The 26,294-nt window shown below is 37.8% G+C and overlaps 1 protein-coding gene across 1 annotated transcript in view; it reads left to right on the forward strand.

Moving 5' to 3' along the window:
- LOC139130789 (interferon-induced protein 44-like) overlaps positions 1-26,294 on the forward strand; it is a 164,618-nt gene that overhangs the window by 14,092 nt on the left and 124,232 nt on the right. Inside the window, exon 2 of the mRNA XM_070696580.1 lies at positions 19,689-20,046. Within this exon, the coding sequence (XP_070552681.1) occupies positions 19,689-20,046 (358 nt within the window). The remainder of the gene's footprint in view (positions 1-19,688; positions 20,047-26,294) is intronic.

Raw genomic sequence — 26,294 nt, forward strand, 5'->3', positions numbered from 1 at the left:
ATATGAGTAAGATGAAAAATGATATGTTGTTGGTAGATTGTGGTGCCACTGCACATATAATTACTGATGAGTCCAAATTTATAAATTATGATGCATCATTTAAACCAGAAAAACACTATATTGAGCTAGCAAATGGTATGAAATCTAATAATGTAGCACTCAAGAGAGGTGATGTGAGTATTCCGTTGGTTGATGTTCATGGCAGAAGCATCCATGCATTACTGAAAAATGCCTTGTATATTCCATCATATCCCCAGAACATATTTTCAGTACAGGCAGCAACAGAAAAAGGTGCAAGTGTAATATTTCAACCTAACTCTGCAAAATTACTTCACAGGGATGGTATGAAGTTTGATATTGAGAAACATGGAAGACTTTACTATCTTCCAACATGTGCTGATAGTGTTACTTCTGATAATGTTAACTATGCAAACGATTTACAGAGTTGGCATGAAATACTTGGTCATTGTAACCATGACGATATCTTAAAAGTTGAAAAACTTGTTGATGGTATGAAAGTCATTGGCAATATTTCTAAACCTGATGATTGTAGTATTTGTGCACTTGGTAAAATGACAAAAAGTCGAAATAGAGGTCCTCGTGCTCGCTCAACCGTCCCATTAGAGTTGGTTCATACTGATCTGGCAGGGCCTATTGATCCAGTATCTAATGAAAATTTCAGGTACGCAGCTATTTTCACAGATGATTACTCAGGTTTGATGTTTGTGTATTTTCTGAAATATAAGAGTGATACTTTAGCTGCCACAGAGCAATTTTTAGCAGATTCTGCTCCATGGGGAAATGTAAAAACTATGAGATCAGACAATGGATCAGAGTTCCTTTCAAGGGCATACAAGTCGCTTCTCAGGAAGAATAGAATAAGGCCATACTTATTCAGTATTCAGTAATACTTATTCAGGCCAATCTTGCAAAGACATGTGGCCATATGCAGTAATGGCAGCTGCATACATACGTAACAGGTGTTACAATAAGCGTATTGATCAGACGCCATTCTTTGCCTTTACTGGTCGAAAACCAAACTTAGCTAACATGAGAGTATTTGGTTCTGAATGCTATGCATATAGTTATGAAAAGAAGAAATTAGATCCACGGTGTACTAAGGGTATCTTTGTAGGATATGACAAGGGTAGTCCTGCATATTTGGTGTACTATCCAGAAACGGGCAAAGTCATGAAACACAGAGTTGTGAAATTCGTTACGAAAGGTACTACTAGTAAGAAACAAGATGAGAAAGTTCAAACTGAGATTTTGAATACTGATGATGATTTGTTCTGAAACCACGTAGTGATGAAGTTGAGTTAAATTCAGATGGGGCTGAAATGTCAGAAACTGGTGACCAAGCTATTGCGGATCCACAGTCGTTTGACAGAAATTTAAGGTACCCTAGCAGAGTAAGAAAACCCCCTGCATATCTAGGTGATTATGTTACTGATTTTGAAGATGATCAGGCAATGTCTAGTGTTGATTATTGTTACCGGATTTCTGATTTTCCTCAGAGTTATTCAGAAGCAATCAGAGCGCCAGACTCTGAACAATGGAAAATTGCTATGCAAGAAGAAATGAATTCTCTGAAAGAAAATGACACATTTACCCTGACTGCTTTACCAAAGGGTAGAAAAGCAGTGGGGGGTCGTTGGGTGTATACTATTAAAGAAAGTTCTGATGGTTCCCAAACTTACAAAGCGAGATACGTTGCACTATTAAAGAAAGTTCGGATGGTTCCCAAACTTACAAAGCGAGATACGTTGCAAAAGGGTATAGTCAGATGAAGGGTGTAGATTATAATGAAACTTTTGCTCCAACTGCAAGAATGACTTCATTGCGTATGTTTTTGCAAGTAGCTGCACAGTATGATTTGATTTTACATCAAATGGATGTTAAAACTGCATACCTTAATGCTCCAATTGATTGTGAAATATATATGGAGCAACCTGAAGGTTTTGAAATTCCAAATACAGGTGAAAGTAAACTTGTGTGTAAATTGAACAAGTCTTTGTACGGTTTGAAACAATCAGGGAGAAATTGGAATAGTATGTTACACAATTACTTATCTGAAAATGATAACATACAGAGTTCCGTTGACCCATGTTTGTATACAAAACAGGTTGATGATGGTATGGTTGTAACACTTGGGTAGATGATCTTATTATTGGTGCAAGCAATGATACTTTATTGTGTAGTGTCAAACAAATGCTGAAAGCTCAGTTTAGAATGAAAGATCTTCGAAAACTTTCTAATTTTGTTGGGATTGATTTTGAACAAAGCGATGGTGTTGTTAAAATGAACCAAAAGAAGTATCTGTGTTAAATACTTGAAAGATTCGAAATGGTTGAATGTAAATCAAGGTCTAATCCCTCAGAACAAAAGCTTCTGTGTATTGACGAAACACTAGCTAATGCTAGAATATATTGTGAGGTTGTAGGCAGTCTGATATATGCAATGATATGTACAAGACCAGATTTGTGTTGGATTGTAACCAAGCTGTCACTGTATTTGTCAAAACCATTCAAAGCTTACTGGATGGCAGTTAAACATGTGTTTAGATATTTAAAGGGTACTCTTGATTATCAATTGTGTTTCAAGAAATGTGATGATGGTCTTACATTAATGGGTTACAGTGATGCAGATTGGGCATCATGTACAGATGATAGACGTAGTGTAGTGGATACTGTTTTAGTCTAACTAATACAGGTCCTCTTATTTCTTGGAAGTCTAAGAAGCAACCAACTATTGCCCTGTCCTCCTGTGAAGCAGAGTATATGGCACTTGCAGCAACTATTCAAGAATGTCTTTATCTTATTCACTTATTCAATGATTTTGGTATCACACATAAAGTGCCTGCTTTGATTTTTGAGGACAACCAGGGCACAATTGCTTTAGCCAAAAACCCAGTAAACCATCAAAGGTCAAAACATATTGATACGTTACCATTTCATTCGCCATGAATTAGCTAGTGGCAAAATAGTCTTGGAGTATTGTCCTACAATAACATGGTGGCTGATATACTGACTAAGCCAGCAACTAAGTTTAAGCTGGAAAAGTTCAGAGACTATGTTTTTGGATAATTGCATTCTGATGTCGTAAATGTAACATGGCATCAACGGAGAATACAAGATTTTCTATTGAAAATATGCATATTTTTCATGTCATGTAAACTTTTTCACAAGCGGAATGAGATTAAGTGGGGGTGTTAGAATATCCATTCTTTGTAATCTCATTCCAACAGCTGTGAAAACTCATTGTAGTAGATGGTACCGATAAATGTGTATAGCACCCTCATGAGGTACATTTTGTAAATACATTACCAGGATGTGGCATGTCCTCCGATTTTAGTGTGAAGACAAGTCTGGTGTGCTTTGTCTCAATCCGACATTTTATTCCTCCATCATGAGTGATCCCACCAACCCAACAAATGTAAAATGTAATTGAAAGTGGAAAGTGATCAGAGGCGATGAAATTGTATAAAATTTCTACAGAATCAATACATGCGTGGGCTGACGATGTTGACACACAATGATCGAGCCACGATGTTGAATGGTGTGCCTCGCTCACATAGGTAAAATGATTCGTTGTGTCATGAAGTAATAAACAGTCTGAAAGGATATACTGCTGTTTTGAACAGAGTCTGTCCAATTCCTTTCCGAAGGGTCTTGCCGGATCCGTATTCCAATCACCCAGTACAAGTACACTGTTAATCCCTTCATCGTCGATAATGTTCTTAATTTTAGACAGATGATCTATATATACCGGTAGATGATATCTATATTCACAATCAGTCTGCATATAAACACAAAGGAGAATGAGACTTTTGTTACTCCATTGAAATTTCAAGCCAATAATGCGATCTTCATTGTAAGTACAGATTTGGATGTTAAGTAATCCTGACAATGATTTCCGCCAGAGAATTCCCACGCCACCTTATGATCTTCCGTACACCAGTGTCATCTTTCATTGGGGTATTACCCCTGTTGCAAAACAGTAGTGAGAGATCATTTTTACACAACCAATGTTCTTGTAATAAAATGATATCATGATCATCACACAAAGATTTAATGGCATCAACAGACGATTTGAAACCGCGACAATTGTATGAAGCGATTCGAAGAGACATCTAAATGGATTTTGAAGGGTAGAATTTCCTCACGAGAGCTCCTTCGGGCCACGTAGATGCATCCAGCAACGTAGCTAAATTTGCATGAGGCACTTCAACAACGAATGACGAATATGACTCCTATTTCGTTTTCAGTTTCTCACACTTGGGCTCAACTTTAGTTTTATTCCTGACGAAATTGATTACAGACTGGCACGAGGTATTTGGATGGAGTCTACTGATGAAGACACGAGCTGGTGGACGCGAGTCTACTGAGTTTAGTTCATTACTGCTCGAGTCAGTTCCTAGCAAAAACTTGGAACGCCTGTTTCTACGATGCTTTACCATAATGAAATCACCATCAGGGCGGGCAGTTGAAGGTCCCGGACGTACACCTTGGCCAAGGCGAGCTATTGTGTAGTTAGCTATGCCAGAAGCTGCTACTGTGGCAAATGTTGGTGTGCTTTGTGAGGACGTATTGATGGATTGCGTAACATCTGACGATTCAAGTACACGGGAGGGTATTGAAGTTGCGCTGTTAACAGGTGGCATGGCGTTATCGATGACCACTTTCACGCCTTCGTTTGACGTATTACAGCATTCCATTTCCTTTTGTGTAGAAAAATCACCATTATCAGCAGCTCTAAAAACGGCAGATGGCTTGTATAAGCGCTTTAGTTCTTTTAGCTCAGAACGAAGAGAAATTAATTCTTCATTTATTGAGACACTCTTTTCTTGTGATAGCGTATTTTTCATCGTGGTCACTTCTTGACGAAGACAGCAAATCTCCTTCAGCAATATTGAAATGTCAACAAGTCTCTTGCAACAAAGCAGGGCATGTTTTCAGGGTCTGTCTCGTGCATCAGGGTCAATATGTCTTGCATGTTATTTGACTTCTTGTGTTGTCCTTGCCGCTTTTTCAATCGGCCAGATTTCCCGTCATCCACCAAGTCAAATAAAATTTTCTTCGCTTTTTTAGATTTCTCCATCTTCAAAAGTATCAACACAGAGCTTTACAAAAAATATCGATTGGTAAAATGTCAAGCCTATCTGACACGTAACATAACAGTTCATTAATTATTACTCCACTCGGAGATACATTTGAGATGTCTGGAGCATTACTCTCGGTGTTATTGCGACTGCGGTCTCGTTCACATTGTGGACACAGATCGTGATCTCCCTGGCACAGTCTCACTCGTCTGGAAACCTCTTTGCAGTCATTGCAGGACAGCATATCTGTCCAGTTATGCAGTGGAACACCTGTTGACTTGTGACCACGTACAGTGTACACGACTTAGCCGTGGCCAAAAACGGGAAAAAACAGGCTAATACTGAGAAAAAAAAACGTACTCACAATGGCTGTAGAACATTCAGTAACGTCTCTAGAACTTCATACAAAACAGCAGAGAAGAACACCATAAGAACAACAACAGGCCGAGGTAGAAAATTGCAATTTTACGGAGCTCAGCAACAACGTGTGCTCATCTAACGAGGGCTCATTTGCATATAAAGGTATTGATATAATCTTTCCATTCAAAGTACAACAACAAGTACCTCCTTCTCAATATGGGCGTACCTGGTTTCTGTTTTCATAAGGGTATGACTCACAAATGCTACTTGTTGGTCATTCTGGATCAACGCTGCATCTAATCCTGTCTCTAAGGCATCGGTTTGCAGGAATAGATTCGATTTCTGCATGGTCACAGTATCTCAACACAGGTTGTGCAGCAACAATATGCTTAACTTCTTTAACTGCTTAATCATGAATATACGCTAGTTTTCAATCGGGTTCGAACTCACAACATACGTCATCCAGTCGCCTAGCAGAGAGGCAACAGATTGAACCGCTCGGCTAAATCCCCTATCTTAAAAGAGTGGTTCAATAACCGGCTAAGTTGTTACATTTTTCTTACTGCGACCGCTCCACACGTTGTAGAGTTCGTGAAGCACTCACGCTCGTACGCTCACTATCACACATCGCACACACAAACTTCATCGAAGCCAAGCAATGAATACATCGCTTAAACTGGGCGAAAGACAGCCTCGGGACAATTCTGTCCACCAGCAGAGTTATCACCCAGGGTAGAAAATGCGGCTAGTTTTCAATCGGGTTCGAACTCACAACATACGGCATCCAGTCGCCTAGCGGAGAGGCAACAGACATATCTAACCAACGCCACTCACTGTCCTTGAGGGTTAGTTTTCTCTGCGACCGCATACTTCACTCAGTTTTGGTAAGAACTTGCTCAAAAAGTTAACGAATTCAGTGAATCTCTGGATTTCAGCAGTATCTGTTGGCTTTGGCGTCTGCACAACAGCTTTAAGTTTTGCTGGATCTGGCTTGATATCTTCACTAGTTTTGAGGTATCCAACGAAAGGAACGTGTTTCACCTGGACTTGATTCTTTCATCGTCAAGTTCAAGCTCCGCTCTCGAAATCTCCCCCTATGAAAGCTGTTATATTTTTGTAAAGATCTGCAATAGTTTCTTCAACTTTATCTTCTACACCGTGGAGTAGTAAAAGTGTCATCGACTTTGGACTTTGTACGTAACAGACCTTCAATGACATTGTCTTTTTAACACTGAAACACTTCAGGCACCTTAGAAATACCGAAAGGCATGCAAAACCACAAGTACGGGTCAAATTGTGTGTTGAAATTTGTCATACAACGAGCTTTCTATATTGAGCTCCACCTGGCAAAATGACTTCTTAGTATCAAAGACACTGAACACTTTTACCTTTCATGGTATGCAATGGGAAGTGGTTTCCCTTTAGGGCTTTGTTCAAATCGCAAGGATAATACAGTTACATCTTCCTGGCCTGAACCACTGCTATGATCTCCAATTAAGTCAATCTGTCAAGCTCATCTTTCGGTTGGCCCTTTATTGTGACTGGTATCTATCTTGACATTTTGCAGATGAACAAGTGGTGTGTCACTTGAGCCCACGTCGAAATGGCACTTCCCCTCTAGCAAACCTGTCATCAAACACATCTGGATACTCCTTGACAAGTTGTTCTGACTTTATGCTATCTCTCATGACCTATCTCAACTGAACCACTGATATCTGCTCGTGATGGACCTTTAGTGATCAAAATTTCTGAATGGCTATTCTCCCAAGAAAAGCCTTGTTTATATCACCTTTCACCACTACAAAATTTGCTATCTAATTCCTTCCATTCACCATCTTCACTTTGGTCTGTCCCTTAGGCTTTATTGTTGTCTTTTTTAACAATGTAAGAAGTTTGCCTTACTCTGTCGTTGTCCAAATTACCAAGCTCAGTCGTCTGTAAAATCTTCCGAGCTGCACCTAAATGTACTTCGAATTTCACTGGCTGGTTTTCAATGAGCATAGCTGCATAAATCTACCTCGAAAAAGGGTTTTGAATCACTCTGTTGACTTGTAACCTCTTCGATAGAAATAATGGACGACGCCTTGACCATTAACATTTATTTATCGGCAAGGGCGAGAGGAAAGCCAAAAATTAAAGTCTGCTATTTCCATTATATTATCAAGAACATGGGGCCCCAGGGCACAGACGTCATTTGTACCTCCTCAATGTTTATTATTTGACATGAATGTGAAGTTTGTCAAAAAAGTCAAATTGTTAGGCATGAATGGAAGTTTCTTGAACTGGGTGGTTACTGCACTTGCATTAGAGACAATAAATGTGATTGCCAGGAGCTGGAATATGTGAATTCAAATATGGAATCTAAGTATGAAAAGCCCTTGCATGTGTAAAATAAATTAAGACATTGGACTTGATGGGATGAAAAATATCTAAAAGGGAAATGGTGAAGTTTTATAACGCAGAAGGGTAGACAAATTTGGCCGCAAACTACTGTACCATAATGGACAATGGCTAATCTACACCTAACGACTTGCCCTAGCTGAACTGAGGGTAGACGTGCACTTAATAAAAGTTGGTGTTAACTTTATTTTTGACATTTATTACAAATGTTTCTATTGTTCATCAAATAGAAAATTAATTTGGATCATTGATTAAAACACATTTGCTTGGTTCCAAACAAGTTTACATATACTTTGCTACATGTATATCTGGAGCATACACTAATCTACAATACATATTCAATGAAAAAAAGTTTATTCACTTGTGTGGAGAGACTGTAAGTCAACAGTACATCTTAATCTATGAGAATAAAAATATAAGTAAGCTTACCCCTCTTCAAGAGTGTATAGGCAAAACCAAATTTAATTTTGAATTACGTAACACAAGGAACGACATACAATATGGTGAAAAACAAACTAAATATCATAAAAATGAATAAAATGATATGGAAATGTTGTCTGACAGTCATAAGTATCTAGTATGTGCCAAGAGACAAATACTAACATTGGCAATAAATAATAACATCAATCATCCTGACCATAGTTACTCTGTACATCTATGCTCTGATTGGTTGGTTTTCTTCTAATTTTCTGATACAGTGATCGGTACAAAATATCTATGATGTGGGGCCATATATGAGAGTCATACAACACAGCTTGCAGTTTTGCCCACAGTAGAAATTTCAAGATAACTTTCGCGTTAACTGTAAATTCTGGGTAGCACTGTCAACCTTCACTGTCAACTTCATATTTACGAGACACATTTAAATACACATGAAAAAGTTTAAAACGTAATAAATCGAACGGGACCGAGAAACATGATGGCGTTGGTTTTTATTCTTCAACTCACAATTAGGTCTTGCATTCGACGCATGCGCTCATGGTAGCTGCAAAATTGATTAGAAACCAACCAAAAATTGATAAAATATTACTTAAAAATAAAATAAGGCATACAAATCACAATTTGAACATTGCTGACCACATTTCAACTATACGAACACCCACGTAAAACAATGAAATGATCAAATCAGTGGTTTTGAGAAAAATTGAGAATACTGATTTTTACAAAAAAAACTAAAAAAAGTGTCTTTAAAATGATTCAATAAAAAAAACCCAAATACCGTTTGAGATATTTTTCCAAGTGACCATTGGACCAAATTTCAGAAAAAGTTACTTAAGCATTTCTGAGATACCTCTGTCCACGGCATAAGTCACACTGTAAACGGCATACGCCAGGCTATCACATTAGTACTTTGGACCCTAAAGGGTCCAAAGGACTGAAAATAGCGTCAAGGACACTGAAGCTCCTCATGTGTGAGGCCAGTTGAAGTAGTTGGTTGTTGGTAAGCAGTAATCGACTTTGAGGCACGGGATTGGGATATGGGATACACGAGTTTGTGTTAGATACATTTAATTGTATATACGGCATGATTCGGCTCAGTAATATAAGTTGCATATATTCACACCAACACCAATCTGTCCTGATGGAGTATGCGGCGGTTTATTATCAGGCGACTAGTAAAGTGAGTATGCGCCATTTACTGCATTGGAATGCAGGTGAGCCACCACAATTTCTCTGTCAGCACTCTAGTGAAAATTGCTTCATTGTGTTTTTCAACATTTACATTTGTAGTACAAGTGAATTGCATTTTCACATTGATCTGCTTGACCAGAAAATTCACCAGCCTTTTGCTTAAGTATGTTTATATCTTGTTGTGTATATTGGCCAACTCTGAGACGATTAAGTAATTCTGCAAAATGTTTATCATCTTTCTGTCGCATAATATCTGTCAGTTCATGCACTGTAAAGTAATCTTTCCAGAGGTTTATTGATAGAGGGCCATATCCCTTGTATAGATCTTCAAAAATCCATCCACCCATGACAGGTTTGACTTGCAACATATCACCTACAGAGACTATTGACACGCCATCAAATATTTTTATTTCTTTTGATTTCTTGAAGACGGAGATAAATAAAATTGAATAAACTGTTACCAACCATGCTAAGTTCATCAATGGTGACAATTGATAAATGCAGATATTTTCACTGCATGAAAACCCAATAATTCAGATAAATTCACATTGATGAGTAGACTGTATTATAGTATAATACACGTGAATTCACATGAATCCACATGAATACAGGCTAGCTGAATACAAATAATGGATTCTTGACTGTATTCATCTGTATATGCACTCTTCAGTTAAAATACAGGCAATATTCCATGTTAATACAGTAAGTATTATAGGGTTTTCATGCAGTGTTTGTTTGTAGAGTGTTTAATTTGTCAGTGTGTAATGGTTTATAATGAAAACCTTGACTTGCTGGTATTTTAAAATATTTTTATTTCTTTTGATTTCTTGAAGACGGAGATAAATAAAATTGAATAAACTGTTACCAACCATGCTAAGTTCATCAATGGTGACAATTGATAAATGCAGATATTTTGTTTGTAGAGTGTTTAATTTGTCAGTGTGTAATGGTTTATAATGAAAACCTTGACTTGCTGGTATTTTAAAAGAAGAATGAAATGGAGAAATATGTATATTGGGGTCAAAGGTCATCAATGTCACTTGATATTTTGTCAAAAAAATTGTATCCCGTAGTTATCCCTATATACCAAATATCAGACATCCAGCTCTATTGGTTTGTCCAGAATTAGATATGTGCATAATTAATGAGGTACATGATGCTTTATCATTAGGTGTCCCATCATATCAAATATGAAGGGTGTGGCCCTTGTGGTTACCGAGTTATGGAGATATATGTATATTTGGGGTCAAAGGTCATCAAGGCCATGTGATATTTTGTCAAAAAATTAAATCCCATAGTTATCCCTATATACCAAATATCAGACCTCCAGCTCTATTGGTTTGTCCAGAATTAGATATGTGCATAATTAATGAGGTACAGGATGCTTTATCATTAGGTGTCCCATCATACCAAATACGAAGGTGTGGCCCTTGTGGTTACTGATTATGGAGATATATGTATATTTGGGGTCAAAGGTCATCAAGGTCATGTGATATTTTGTCAAAAAAATGTATCCTGTAGTTATCCCTATATACCAAAAATCAGACCTCTAGCTCTATTATTAAGCCCAGAAATAGGTATGTCTGTGGATAATTAACACAGGAAGTGGCTGGTCATGTGTCATTTTGTCGAAAAACTTTGCTCCCATAGTTATCCCTATGTACCAAAAACACATTGAAGTTGACAACCAGTTAATTGGCCCCCACCAGTTAATCACATAACACAAAGGTCATCAAGGTTATGTGATATTTTGTCCAAAAAAATGTATCCCGTAGTTATCCCTATATACCAAAAATCAGACCTCTAGCTCTATTATTAAGCCCATAAATAGGTATGTTGTGGATAATTAACACAGGAAGTGGCTGGTCATGTGACATTTTGTCGAAAAACTTTGCTCTCATAGTTATCCCTATGTACCAAAAACACATTAAAGTGACAACCAGTTAATTGGCCCCACCAGTTAATCACATAACACATGGACAAACAGACGGAAGTTAATTGGCCAAATCTTGACAGAAGAAAGTATAAGTTGACACCGCCAGACGGATGTTAATTGGCGAAATCTTGAAAGAAGGAAGTTGACGCAGCCATACTGGTTTTCAATTCTAATAGCTCCTCAGTATATAAAACTGAGGAGCTAAAAACCTCAAAACTTACGAAAAGCTCGCCAAGAGACAGTCAACGGGGACCAGACCTCGTATTACACCAGTGTTGTATGTAATGATACATGCTAGTTTGATAGCTCCCCCAGTCTTGTTGTATTACTCCGATCGATGTAGTTCAAGTAATAAAACTGTGATGTTGAGTAACAAGTTAATTGGTGTGTGCCCTTCGATGTAGAATATCGACGCAGACAGAAAGAGGGAGAAGGTATCAATGAATTTTATACACGTTGCAGAGCATTGGCACTGAAGTGTAATTTAAAGATATGGATGATCGTCTGATTGATCAGTTAATTATGGGTACATGGGAGAATGACTCCCGCAAAGAGTTGCTAAATGCGGATGAAAACCTGACGATAGATGATGCATTAAAAAGTGTAGGGGCCCAAGAAGCAACACATGCACACATGAAAGCATTTGCAAGCGCAGGTACATCGATTACAAAGGTAGAAAAGGGACTTGGCGCAGTGCTAATCCAAGTCAACCCCAATGGATGTGAAGATGTAATTGCATTCGCATCGAAAGCCCTTACACCTACAGAGGAACGGTATGCAAACATAGAGAGAGAAATGCTGCAGTAGTGTTTGGAGCTGAACGTTTTAACACATATGTCTATGGGTCCAAGTTGTGGAATCGGACCATAAAGCCCTTGAGGCTATAAAGCTCAAGAATCGGAGCCAAGCTCCATCAAGCTTACGAAGGATGTTACTACGAATACAGCAGTACGATATGGAGATTAGAGAACTCCTATTGGCCAATGCATTATCTCGCCTCAATCTAAAACCTGCCACAACGCTGACGTTCGAGAAAACCATTCACAGTGTAGGATAGTCTGATATGGACTAATTACGCTACCACACAGACAATGATCCAGAACTTTGTATGTTGAAGAATATAGTTTCTAATGGATGGCCAGATGTACCTAAAGTCATAAGACAGTACTGGAGTATGAAGACTTCATATCTGTCGAAGATGGAATTCTGATGAAAGGTGAATGCATCATAATTCCAAGATCCTTCCAGGCTGAGATACTATCAAAGCTGCATGTGATTCACCAAGGTATTGAGAAGACATGACTCAGAGCCAGGACATGTGTCTACTGGAGAGGAATAGATAGTGACATTGAACGTTTGATTGACAAATGTGATGCCTGTCTTCAACTCGCAAGGAGAGAACAGAAACAAAGCATGATACCAAACGACATGCCAAGCGCACCATGAGCAGAATATAGGATCTGATCTGTTTATGTTGGATGGTGTCACATACCTTGTAGTTGCAGAGTACTACAGTAAGATGACATTTGTAAGACGTCTAAATGCTGAAACGAGCAAGGCAGTTATCAGCAATACAAGCTAAAGACCGTATTTGGAGAGCACGGAATTCCCGAATGCATGTTAGTGATGGTGGACCATGCTATTTAAGCAAAGAGTTTAAGGAATTCAGTGGAAATTGGGCATTCAGACACGTCATGTCTTCGCCTCACTACCCACAGGCTAATGGATTCATTGAGAAAGCCGTAAAGACTGTGAAAGCCACAGTGAAGAAAGCCAAGTATGCACTATGCAGTCGATGTATTCATAGTATGAGAGTCCTCTACATTCAAGCATAGTGATGTTGACAATTACATGCATGCCAGTGTGCGTTTCAAGTAGCCACGAGGAATTTGTGATGGTCTTTTAGTGGAAATATAGGTAACAACAGTGAAACAAACAAATACTTATTGTGACCGTGCTAAAGTGCAATCTCGGATCATGTATGATCATGCCATGATTCTGAAATGCAAGTACTTCCTAAGTAAATCGATTACCATATAAGCACACACTGGCTTTAGTGATCGATGTCAACAATGATATCAAAATCAACACAAAACTAATGAAATTACCCAAAATAAGCGACAGAAAATTCAAAAGTTATCACTTTGTCGAAAGGACAGCATACCCTCAACAGCAAAACGATGCTAACTAGTTATATGTGCATGCACATACTAAGCGTGTCCTCGCTCTGACCCAGCTCTATACCACGGGCCAGTGGATTGCCTTCCTGGATAACAGGTTTGACGCCAAAGAAATAGATTCGCCGGTATCTGCCAGAAGAGAACTGCTTAGGGAGGCCATCATTCTTCAGTGGATCGAAGGCGCCTTTCGTACCAAAAATATACGACGGCGGCAAAAGTACCATCACTGTCAAATTCATATTTATGAAACATATTCAAATACACAATGAAACGTAACGTAAAAAAATCTGACCAGACCGAGAACAAGATGGCGTCCATTTCGATTCTCAACTGACATTTAGTCCTTGCAAAACAACGCTTACTTGTTATATGCGCCTGCGCATACTAAGTGTCGCCCTGACCCTCTACCTGCCAGTGGATTGCCTTCCTCGGTAGAACTGATTTGTCTGCTGCCAAAGAAATAGATTCGCTGGTACCCGGTGATTACCGCCTACGGAGGCCATCATTTTACAGTCTATCGGAGGTGCCTTTCTTACAAAAAATACACGACAGTGACAAAAGTACCATCACTGTCAACTTCATTATATTCAAATACATATTGAAACGTTTACAACGTAAAAGTATCTGACCCGACTTAGGAAAAAGATGGCGTCCGTTTCGATTCTTCAACTCAGAATTTGTCATTGAATTTGTCCTTCAGTTTGCGCATGACTAAAATTCAACTAAATATAAGGGAAAATGGAGAAAGTAATATTTTAAAATAATACAAGGCATGCATCTTCAAATTTTGAACATTTCTGACGGCATTTCGACTATACGAATACCCATGCCAACATCAAAATGATCAAACAGTGGTTTTGAGGAAAACTTGAAAATACTGAATACTGATTTTCACAAAAAAGTTAAAAAAGTGTCTTAAAAATGATTCAATCAAAATAAGAAAAAGACCGTTGAGATATTTGCTCGTGACCATCAGACAAAATTTTAGAAAAGTTACTGAAGTTTTTCTGAGATACCTCAGTCCATGGCATACATCACACTGTATACGGTATACACCTTTGAACCTCACAGGGTCCAAAGGACTAAAATTATGACAACTTAGCTTGGTTATTGAACCAATCTTTTTGAGATTAGGGATTTGGTTGAGCTCTTTTGTCTGTGGCTTCTCCGCTAGGTGACTGGGTACCGTACGTTTAGAGTTCGAACCTGATTGAACCCACTCTATTGTTGCAGCCAAGTTCTTTAAATCGGTGACATATTGTCAAAAATCTCGTTGGCATCGACTAAATAATTTATAACATTGTTCTTTTAGTTGCACAAATCATCAAATGCCTTGACAAGATCTCTAACCTTGCGATCTTTTTCTTCTCATCAAACTCCATTGCTTCAGGCCATCTCTTCAAATAAGATATAGAAACAGCTTGAACTTCTGACTTTCTTCTTTGTCTGCCATAATTAGCTCAACATACCTCTACTCGTCTCTTCAACTTTTCCAAACCACTGCGAAATTCTCAAATTGTTTTGGAAATCAAGCAACTTTATTGCTTTGATGTGTTACATGTTGTACAACTGCCTGCTTCAATTGTAAAGTTCAAATTGAAATACCTTGCTCAATCAGTTAATGTTTTCTGAGAGTGCGACGTGAATGGTGCTGTATGTCACACTTTGGCACGCATACTTTTACACCATGCAATTCGATATGTCTGATTTACAAGCGATATGAAGATATTTATTGATTACTTCTAACACCATGCTATGTTATTAGGGTTTCGAGGCCATGGGTCCCAAAACCTTCTCGTAATCGTTCTCATTTTAGGGTTAGGAGATCTTTTGTCTCGAAACCCTATTGTTATCATTCTGTTTTATTATTATTATTCTGCCCAAGGGTTTGTCTCCCATTTCAAGACTGATGTACCAAATTAGTTCAAATTTGGCACATGGTTAAAACTCACTTTTTATTTCGTTGCCATGCCAACTGGTCACAATGACCCGGCAGCCATTTTCAATTTAAACTTTTACATCTATCTCATTTGCATAAATATCAATCAATCCAATTCCAGGATGTCATTTTGTGGACCATATAGCCAGGCTTCTTCATCCTAACGTTTAGCGTCACAGGCCCTGCCGATTTTAAGGAAAAAAATTTTAAATAATTATTTTTCAATTTTTTCTACGACTTTTGACCTGCTCTGTACCTCAGGATAAGCCATGGCCGCATCTCATTGTCTATAAGAGTCCCTTATAAAGACGCCTGTATAAGAGTCCCTGAGGACTGATGTCTATAGAACAATGTCAGGTAGGGACTAAGTTGCAAACTCAAAATTCGGGGATGCCCTTGACCTTTGACCCTTCTACCTAACTCTACCTTATGAATATTGCACATATTTACTTCTGACTTTGCCAATAGAGCTGAAGGTCTGATTTTTTGGTACATAAGAATCACTATGGGATAAAACTTTTTTTACAAAGTGTCACAGACCGGCACTTCCTCTATCTCATTATTTATGCAATTATCTAATTCTGAGCTTTGAAATACCGCTAGAGGTCTGATTCTTGGTATACATGGACAATTATGTAAATAAAATTTTTGACAGAATGTCACTTTACATCAATGACCTTTGACCTCAAATGTACATATTTGTCCATACCTCAGTAACCAGATGTGCTGCCTACTTCATATTTGGTATGATGCGCAACATCCCGTACCTCATTAATTAAGAGCATAATATAATTCTGGACAAGTGAATGTGTTTGTTACGGCCAAAATCTCTGTTCATAATTTTGAGCTAGAAATTACAGATTCCAGTTGATATCAGAGCAAAGTGTGTTGACCCTTAGCACTTTTTAAAGACATAGTTCATTCCCACAATCAGTGTTTACTTTTCTATTACACAACGCAACGCAAAGAAAGACAGTACGTGGCCTAACAGCCATTAGTGTGGGAAATGCCTCCTTGAAAGGTTTAAGTCAAGGAGATAGAAGCACATTTTACCTCGCCAGAATTGTATGTAAAGACATTTTTGCGGAACAAATTTCAGCCTGTTCAGTGCTACAGTTGTCTATGAACCCACAAAATATCCAGTGAGTTTCTATCTTACTGTATATTGAGTTAACAGCTGAATGAGCTTTCCAAGGAACTCTATTGGCCTTGTGCATACAAGGGCGTCGCCCCTGCAAGGCAAATCTATACGGACAATGACCAAGGACAAGAACACTCGTACAGACACTGATCGAAGTTAATTCATGTTTGATCTAGGACTTATTAGTTTAGTTGCTTTAGTGATTGTATTTTCATGCAACTTTGATTTAGTTATAACTGTTGCAAAGCAGTTAAATTGTTCCTACTCTGTAAGTCAAGGCTGTTTATGCAAATGAGATCTTGTTAACAAAAGAAGGCGTTCAGTCACTGTTAGAGGGTGCTTAAGGAGACAGGTCCTATGACTTGACCCACTGACTTGACCTTTGACCCCTGGGTCATTACAGAGTGTGAATCTAGCTTAGTTCTCATTTTTTCTGTATTTTTCTTTGATTTATTTCAGTTATTCGTTTTATTACGTTCCAGTACCTTCTTACACGTTCTCTGGAAGACATGCTTATATTCCAATAAACCACATGATGATTAGATCGGATATTTGCTTCGTCTTATTTAAGGAGGAACGCATTACGGAATATCATTCATAGATGAGCATTGCACAGTAGTTGCAGATAAATTATTTAGAGTCTTAAAGGATTTGTTTGCGTGCTACAGTGCTAGATGTCTGATTTTTGGTACTAGTATATAGTGATAAACTATGGGATACATTTTTTCACAAAATTTTGATATGACCTCGATCACCTTTGATCTCACACATTCATATATATCGCTAACTCAGTATCCACAACTGCTACGGCCTTCATTTTTGATATGATGGGAACCTTATGACGCCACATCCTTTACCTGATTAATTATGCACATATCTAATTCTAGGTTAGCCAAGAGCGCTAGAGGTCTGATTTTTGGCATACATAGATAACTATGAGAACACGATATGTTGACAAAATGTTACTTGAATCGATGATCTTTGACCTCAAATATACGTTTATGCCTTTTATTGAGCAACCACAAGTACTACACCCCTCATGTTTGGTATGATGTGAAACCTTATGATGCCACATCCTGTAGCCACTTTCCCTTATATTCTAAATAACTTCGCATTTATTACTATGGCTGTCAGGTGCTACCGGAGTGAAGTGTCCCTGCCAGTCGATGGTTGACTTCCTTTGACGTCAGGAAACCTCTAGACACTGATTGAGAAGTTCATGTTACCGAACTCGTATGTCTGATTGGTACAGATGGCATTGAGTGTATCAGAATTTCAACTTGAATGGATTTATGAATGAAAGTACCCAGTAAATGATTTGCATAAATGTCCCCTTATATGTTGTTGGAAAGGATTGATGAAAGGACGCCATTGTATTGGAAGTATCAATTGCACAACAATCACGAACAAAACACTAATTATTGTCAAGAAGATCGTTCAAAATAAATACTTGCTGTCTTCAAGTGATACAGTATGGAAATAAGTGACTGATCAACAATGGCCATGTAATATTTAGGGGTTATTACACGAAGTTCGGGCGATACCCCGTCGTCGTATTCGAGTGCTGTGTCCGTATTTTGACGAGTTGAACAGCAATGAGTCAAAATATGGACACATCACGAAAAGTTGTTGCTAAGGAGTGATGACAACCGTATCACTTCTTGATATTATTCCGCTTTTGGGCCATTCCACTTTAAATGAGGGTCTATGGAGCACTTTTAAAGCGAACAATTTAAATATTACGATGTCGACACAGGTTTTCATAATTTGAAAAAGATATACTTTTGGTTTAAAATGACGGTAGATATAAAACATAGACGGGAGTTTGTAAATGGGTGTGTTTCGTGTTTTGATACATAATCTCACCCCTGCGTGAAAGTTATGAGGCCGCCAAAATCGGGTCAAAATACTCGCGCCATGCCAGCGTACGATTTCAAACTCGATCGACAATGAACAGCTGAGAACATGGAGCAAGCAGCTCTGCAACATCTATGAGAGGGTGGATATAATACCGGTACCAGTCAGTTTATCTCGAAGAATTATTCATGTCCTCAGACGTCAAATATGCCGAATTTACCATATTAGTAAGAGGGTTAGGAAAACATGAAGTGAGTACACTGTAAGCTGTAGTGTCGTAACTCCTTGGTGATTTGTTGCTGTACGAATAGAACATTTCATAGGTATTTCCGTCGTCTTCTCGTATATTTTCGTTCCTGGCTTGCCTATATAGAACTAAACTTCCTTTAACAACCTAAGCGAAAGTTTGACTTTCCCTAGATCTTACATTGTATCTGGAATCGGCACCACACCGGTGCCATCAGACACGATCATGACCTGTGAATCTCATGACAGGTTCAAATCGGAAATAATGTGCACCTTCAACATTGTCTGTCGCGAGTAATTTCAGTGCGGTTGGATTTTTAAGGTTCATTTACGGCTCTAAACGATGTAATTCACCGCCTAGATACTTAAGCTCATCAACAGGAAACTCTTCGTAAAGTACGTGGTTCAATCATGATGCACTGTCAACCAATATCTTACATGTAATCTTCAGCAGCGTAGACGACATGAAAACACTGCACCGCCACGGGACCGGCCGTGAACGATGACAGGTGTCGGCAAATGATACAAATTTTCAATACGTTTGTTTGTATGTTTTTGGTACAACTGTACTTGTGCCTAAGTGTAATGCCAATGAAGTGACTCAAACAACAGAAATGTGACCATAATCATAATGACGTTTCAGATTGTTATTTGTCTTATTCGCTCAGCTGTTTTATAAGTACATTTACCAACTAAGGTCATGCATACCAGCCAAGGTCATGCGTACGCGTAGCTGTAAGTAGTTCGGTTACAGTGAAAATATAATTCGTATTTTCACTAGCTAAAATGTGGGTTCATATCATAGTTCCGTCTGAACAATAGAAGAATGGCAATACAGGGATAGCATGTATGATGAAGTCATATCCCCTGTCATCTTTTATGCGAATTTGTTTCAGCCCAATGAGGTGAAAGTCATCTATGAAGATGTTACCGACAGAACAATTGAAGAGGAACTCAAAAAGCAGCGAGAAATGTTTTGGCTGGACACAAGGAAGAAAAAAGAGGAAGAAAAAGTAAAGGCCAAGCAAAGGTCGGAGAAAATAAAACGAGAACTAGCCAATGTCGATAAAAGAGTCAATGAGCTTCGATGTTATACGTTTGCGTCATTGTGTGGTATTGCAGCTTTTGAAGGCTTGGAAGTAAGGGATATTCTGAGACCGGGTGGCTTACGTATTGGACTATTTGGCCCAGCGGGATCAGGGAAAAGCAGCTTTATCAGTACATGCGAAAAGACCATCAAGAAGAAGTTTCGTGGTAAGTTTTAAGCGAAAAAGTACTTTCTTGACATTTTTAAAGACCATTACATACTTTATATGACACGAAGGGATTATCTTATATATATCTATATATATGTCTGACCTTGCAACTTCATCTCAGCCCTTTCCTTCTGTCGTTCCCTCAGGACTTTCGTCTTTAAACAATAGTTTAACCTTTTTCATTCATCAAGTCTCCAGCAAGTGTTTCAATATTTATTCTGATACAGTGTGCTTTGGCATTTTGCACCTTGAGCTCTGTTGTCAGAGATTAGGCGCATTATAAGTGTACATGCGGCTTGGGCCCGTATTGGTTTTACTGGAGGTCAATATTCTTCTTCCTCCAATCTTCTTCTTCTTCTGAATTTTTACTCGTGTCATCCTTAGTGTGAGCTCTTTTAAGTTTGCAAAAGGCATTTGGATGGGTCACGTAGTTTGGCTGCCAGATTGGATTTTGCGAAAATCCCAATGTAATCTGTAAAAGTTGAACTGAAATTTAAAATGTAACATCTTATAGTGTGATCGCTTTCAAGTTTGCGAAAGGCATTTTGATCGGTCATGTGATCTGACCGCCATTTTGGATTTTGCGAAAACCCAAAATAATCTTTAAAAGTCTTCTCCTCCAGAGCCAACATATCAATTAAACTGAAATTTTACTCGTATCTTCTTAAGTGTGAGCGCTTTAAAGTTTGTGAAAGGCATTTGTACTGTCAAGCAGTTTGGCTGTCATATTGTATTTTGCGTAAAACTTAGGATTACCAGTGAAACCTACAGTTACTATGAGATCATTTTCATATTCTCTCTTTACAAGAACCCAAAGACGTTTCCAAGCTCAAATTTTGCATATAATATCAACAGTGCAAGAACTTGAAACTATGTTAACCGCTTGGGCCTCGCCAACGCTGATTGTAGTTTAAATTTTTATTATAAATATAATAATTATAATTATAATTATAATTCGTCTTCTTATTATTTCTATTATTATTATTGTTTCCATGCTATGGTTGTGAAACCCATTAGTAATCGGACCCATGGTCTCGAAATCCTTTAGTAATCGTTCTGTTAATTATTATTATTATTATTATTATTATTATTATTATTATTATTACAAGTTTAGGGGCTATAAGTATTATATAGAATTCTAATAACACGTCATTGAAGCAGTGGGAATTTTGAAAAAGAGGTGTTCGAATGCAGGTCCATAGTGGCAGTCGTGAACACACACAAAACAAGGCATAGTGACTATGAAGAGTCTATGCCAGTGTATTTGCTGCAAATATACCTTCACGCATGTGCACTCGTTTTCCAGTGTAGTCTGCCAATATGAGCGTGCGCAATTATGTTTACCTGCGCGTGAATGTGTAGTCTGTACACTACGTCCTATGCTATAATCTTGTCGTTCAGCTTTGCATGTTGACAGAATCTGGAATTACTGCAGAGAATACTTTTCAGGACATCACAAGTGAGTCCCTAAGGTACCAAGTAGGACGTTTAGGAAATCCTTTCAGAAAGTTCACGCCGCCTGTGGCCATTTTGTGGAGTATAAGCTTATACGTACATGGAGCGACGATATACAGTATTTCTACTGTACATATTGCCAGATAATATGCGATGGAATTTTGCGTTTCACGTCGTACAATCATTCAGATGAAACGCCGGCCTTCTCCAAACTTTGACAAAAAACAGGGGACAGACTTTGGACTGCTAACTCTTGTATAACAATAACGTTGAAGATATTTGTATTCGAGCTCGGCAACATTTTTTGATTTGAGAACTCTCATCATGGCGGATTCACTGAAACAGTGAGTATTCAACAACTTTTTCCTATGTCCACGTAGCACTTGTGCAAAAATAAGCGAGTCCACAGGCCTGTGGCGAATCAATAAATGTGTTTTTCACCAAGCTGAAAGGTTGAAAGATGCGTCGTTCACTTTGGGACTGACGCAGTCAAACCCAGCTGGGCATAGAAATTTGCCATAGTATGACTTTGTTCTGGAGACGACCGGCCGTGCGGTGGAACTTTGCAACAAAGTTTCCATATCTGAACTGACGTACTTGAATGACAGGCACAGGAAACGATGGCCAATAAAAACGCATTCTCGTTGCATATTGATAATAATGTATCAATCTAAATGACACGGAAATTATGCCTCCTCCCAACAGAAGGGCCATGGTCTATTTTTAGCCCTGCTACAGTATGTCTCAGTGCTAAAAAGGCCATATTGTTGTCATGTTGTCATGGCGACTTTTAAAATTTGCATACAACTGTGAGAGTGAAACGGGTTGTTTATAGGTCACAAAACTTTTGAGTCCCACTGTCGTCCATTACACCTTTCCTTGGGCATTAAAGGTGTGCAAGTATACACATCAAAAGACTAGAAAATTCACTTCATGGGCAGAACCTTGTGAAATAGCCCTTTCTTGTCTGGTCAACGAAAAAAGATACCCCTGATCTAAAATATGAATGGGCTACCAGCCAGTGTCACTGGGCTACCAACTTCAGAATATGGTTGCCCAAGTGGACTCCCAGGGAAAAAAGTTAATTTCGAGCCCTGGGCAATATAAGACATGAAACATTTAACTTGTAATATTTTCCCTTGTCTTGGCTTGCTGGGTTTAAAAAAATGTTTAAAGGTATACAGGGATCATGTTCAAATTTAGCCATTGCTACCATGGAAAGGGGAGATCTAGCTAATCATCAGAATCATAGAGTTTATGAGGTCATGCCAGGTCACAAAAATAATGCACCACTACATGGCCATAATTTTACTTTAGTTAAACAATCAGAAATATATAATTTGTCTTCATTATTCTTCCTGGAATGAGGCAAAGAAATCAAAATAAATTATTATAAAATGAACATTATTATACGTCGTTAATTATAAATTCATAAAATAAATATGTACCAGTGAATTATGTTTTAAATAAAACAAAAAAAAACTGTGCACTACTGTTACTGCTTGTGATAAATATAATGGTACATTGGCCCAATTGGTGCTTGATAAGCAGGATCGGGTTCGGATACTAGTAGAATTAATTTCAGGACATAAAATTATTTGAAGGCATAAACTTAATATGATAAATGCATAATAAGTTAGTAATATGCTATATAACACAAATTTGGGATGACTGCATGAAAACACGGTTAAAAATGCTTGAAAATTATTTCTGGTCTATGTAAAATTAATTCTAACACACTAAAATTAACGGAAAACATAATTTTGACCAAAATTGCCCCAATATACATTATCGTTATTATTCCTTCCAGAATGAAGGCAAAGAAATTACAATTATTATTATTATTATTATTATTATTATTATAGAACAAATATTAAAGTTGTTACTTAGAAATCCATAAAATAAATAAAAAACAGTGAATTATGTTTTAAAATAGACCCTTTCGAGGGTCTATGGTTTTAAATAAAAAAACTGTGGTTACCGAAATGGTTACTATGGCAACATAAAAAAAATGAACATGGAGTTCATACACTTAGGAGAGCATTTGCATAGTAACTGGGATTACTTTTAATGGCCTTAGGAAAAAAAATGAAATTTTAAAACGCAAATAGGTCACTATGGAAACATAGGGCAGTAAAAATGGATATCATATTTTGTCTTTCTCACCCGAAATAACCCTTTGGTATAATATTTCTGTTGATTACTGGATTTTTACACTGGATATTTGGTCTTTTTATCCCGAAATATCCCTTTGATATATCACATTCTGTTGATTCCTGGATTTTAGATGGAATCTTTGAAAAACTGGTAATTTTTACTCCTGAATGGTTGCCATGGAAACAATTCACATTAAAATGAGTCTGATTTTTTTGGGTGTGCTAACAAGAAAATTTCAATTTTTACATCAATCAATAGTTCTTTAATAGGAATTGAGGAAAAAGTAACATTTTAAATCCCAGAATAGTTACCGTGGCAACTCAAAACATTAAAATAAGTCTGGTTTTTGTGTTCTCTGACCCGAACTCCCCCTGCTAGATAATTTTCATATCAATCAAAGTAACTTTTCATTGGATATTAGAAAAACTGAAATTTTCAACCCCTAAAATGGTTACCATGGAAACATGGGGCAGTGAAATCGATATCATATTTGGTCTTTTCGACCCAAAATACCCTTATGGTGAAATTTTCACGGAAATTGAACCTATTATTATTCGCGTTATTATTTCTATATAATACTTATTATTATTATATTAATTATTATTATTATTATTATCACAATTCTATGGGTTACAAGAAATATATAATTATTATGTTGCATACAATCCATAAGGAATATAAAGAATTATATATAATACTGGGTAACATACCGGTAAGCCTTTGAATCATGTTGATGTATACATGTATATGCGTCCTATTTTAGCTGTGATTTTGCGAAGATTTCTGTTTCTTCTTCACCGAGTCATGTATTTGTCCTTTAACAATCTAACGCAAAGTTTTCTCACTTTGTTGCGCGTACAATCTGATGCAATTGATTGCTTAATGCCACAAAGCTAGCAAGTGTAACTTACTTATCTGTGGACACGGTCACCAGATTATTAACTTTGGCAAAGTCAACAACTTGAATGCACTGGCAAGACTACTCTCTTATACCCTTGCTGGCGTGTTCGTTGTTCACTTTGCCAAAGTTAACCCTGTGATAGTCTGGTGACAGTGTCCACAGGCACTTGCCACATTTCTGGGATAATAATCATATTTGATATGTAGAATACATGTCTTGATATTTCAATGAAGAATCATGGTACATGATAGTACTGTACATGTCGGCTAGCGTAATGGAGTGACTATGGCTGCCGGACTTACGCTTGGCGAATACGCTGCACAGAAAAGCAAACACTTAAAACCCCCAAACCCCAAAAACAAAAACAAAAACAAAACCAAAAAAACCCCCAAAAACCCAGGACATTTTGGGAATAACAATCATATAGAATATGACTTGCTGTACTCTTGCATCCACTTGTGTAATTTATGCTGCACTAAAAACCATTAAATTATGCTTGTGTAAATCCATACTGTTATGGAAATAAATTCTCATGACATACCTAGTAAATGCCCGTACGAAAGCTGCCAGGTTGAAGCAAGATAATGGTGCAAGTTTGCAAGAGAGATAAATTTAAAAACAGTAATTAGTATGTCAATAAAAGTTGTAGATTGTTCTTATATGCCCTTATGTAAGCACATGTGTATAAATAGGGACGTGCACAGCTTGCAGTCAGACATTTTGGGATCGTGTCTCTTGTGTGTTACTTCAAGTCTTTGGAAACTCAAGCAGTATTAACTTCACTGCCAACGCTGGATTTATACTGTGGACTTTGTTTAACTTCAAGCCTGCAAGCCAAAGGACTGTTCATTCATCCGACTGACTGTTACAACTCTGAGACTGGAGCTTTGCCGTCCCAGCTGAGATAAGTAGTCTGTACACTTTTACAGTTTGTATTCTATCCCTGACTTAGCAATTAGTTTTATTTTCGTAATAAATTTCGTTTTATACGGAAACTGCTGAGTTCACCTTTTGTTCGTTTTCTGTCACATAACAAAATTGGGGGCTCGTCCGGGATACGAACATTTTGAGCCGTTTGACAACACTTTGCCAGCCTTTTCAAAACAACTGTTAACTGTGAACTCAGCGAAATTCAATCATGGCGGAATTCAAGCCAGACGAATTTATGGAGGACCTTGATCAGGACACATTTGATTCCCTCAAAAAAGACAACCTCATTGCACTGGCCAATTTCCTTAAAGTAGAAGTTAAAAGATCTATGCGCAAGAAGGAAATTCAGTTCAATATTGTCAAATATTTAGTCAGTGTAGGCAAATTTGAGGAATCCGTCTTGCATGATTATGAGCCTGAGTCTTCCTTTGAACTCAGAAAATTAGAATTAGAAATACAGGCAAATTTGGAACTTAAGAAATTGTAATTACAAATGGAAAAAGAGAGAGGCATTAGAAAAGGAAAAGTTACAAATGGAAGAATCACACAGAGAGAAAGATAGGCAGGAAAGATTAGAAATGGAAGAAAGACAGAGGGAAAAAGAATTGCAAATGGAAGAAAGACAAAGAGAGAAAGAGAGAGAGGGAAAAGAAAAGGAAAGAGAATTAGCAGAACGTCGACTACAGTTAGAAATGAGACGTTTAGAGCTTGGACAGTCAGGAAAATTCTTCCCTTCAGACAGTTTTGACATCACTAAGCATTTCAGGTTAGTTCCCCCTTTCCAAGAAAAGGTGTGTGAAAAA

The sequence above is a fragment of the Ptychodera flava genome, chromosome 4, assembly GCF_041260155.1.
Source record: "Ptychodera flava strain L36383 chromosome 4, AS_Pfla_20210202, whole genome shotgun sequence".
Lineage (NCBI taxonomy): Eukaryota > Metazoa > Hemichordata > Enteropneusta > Ptychoderidae > Ptychodera > Ptychodera flava.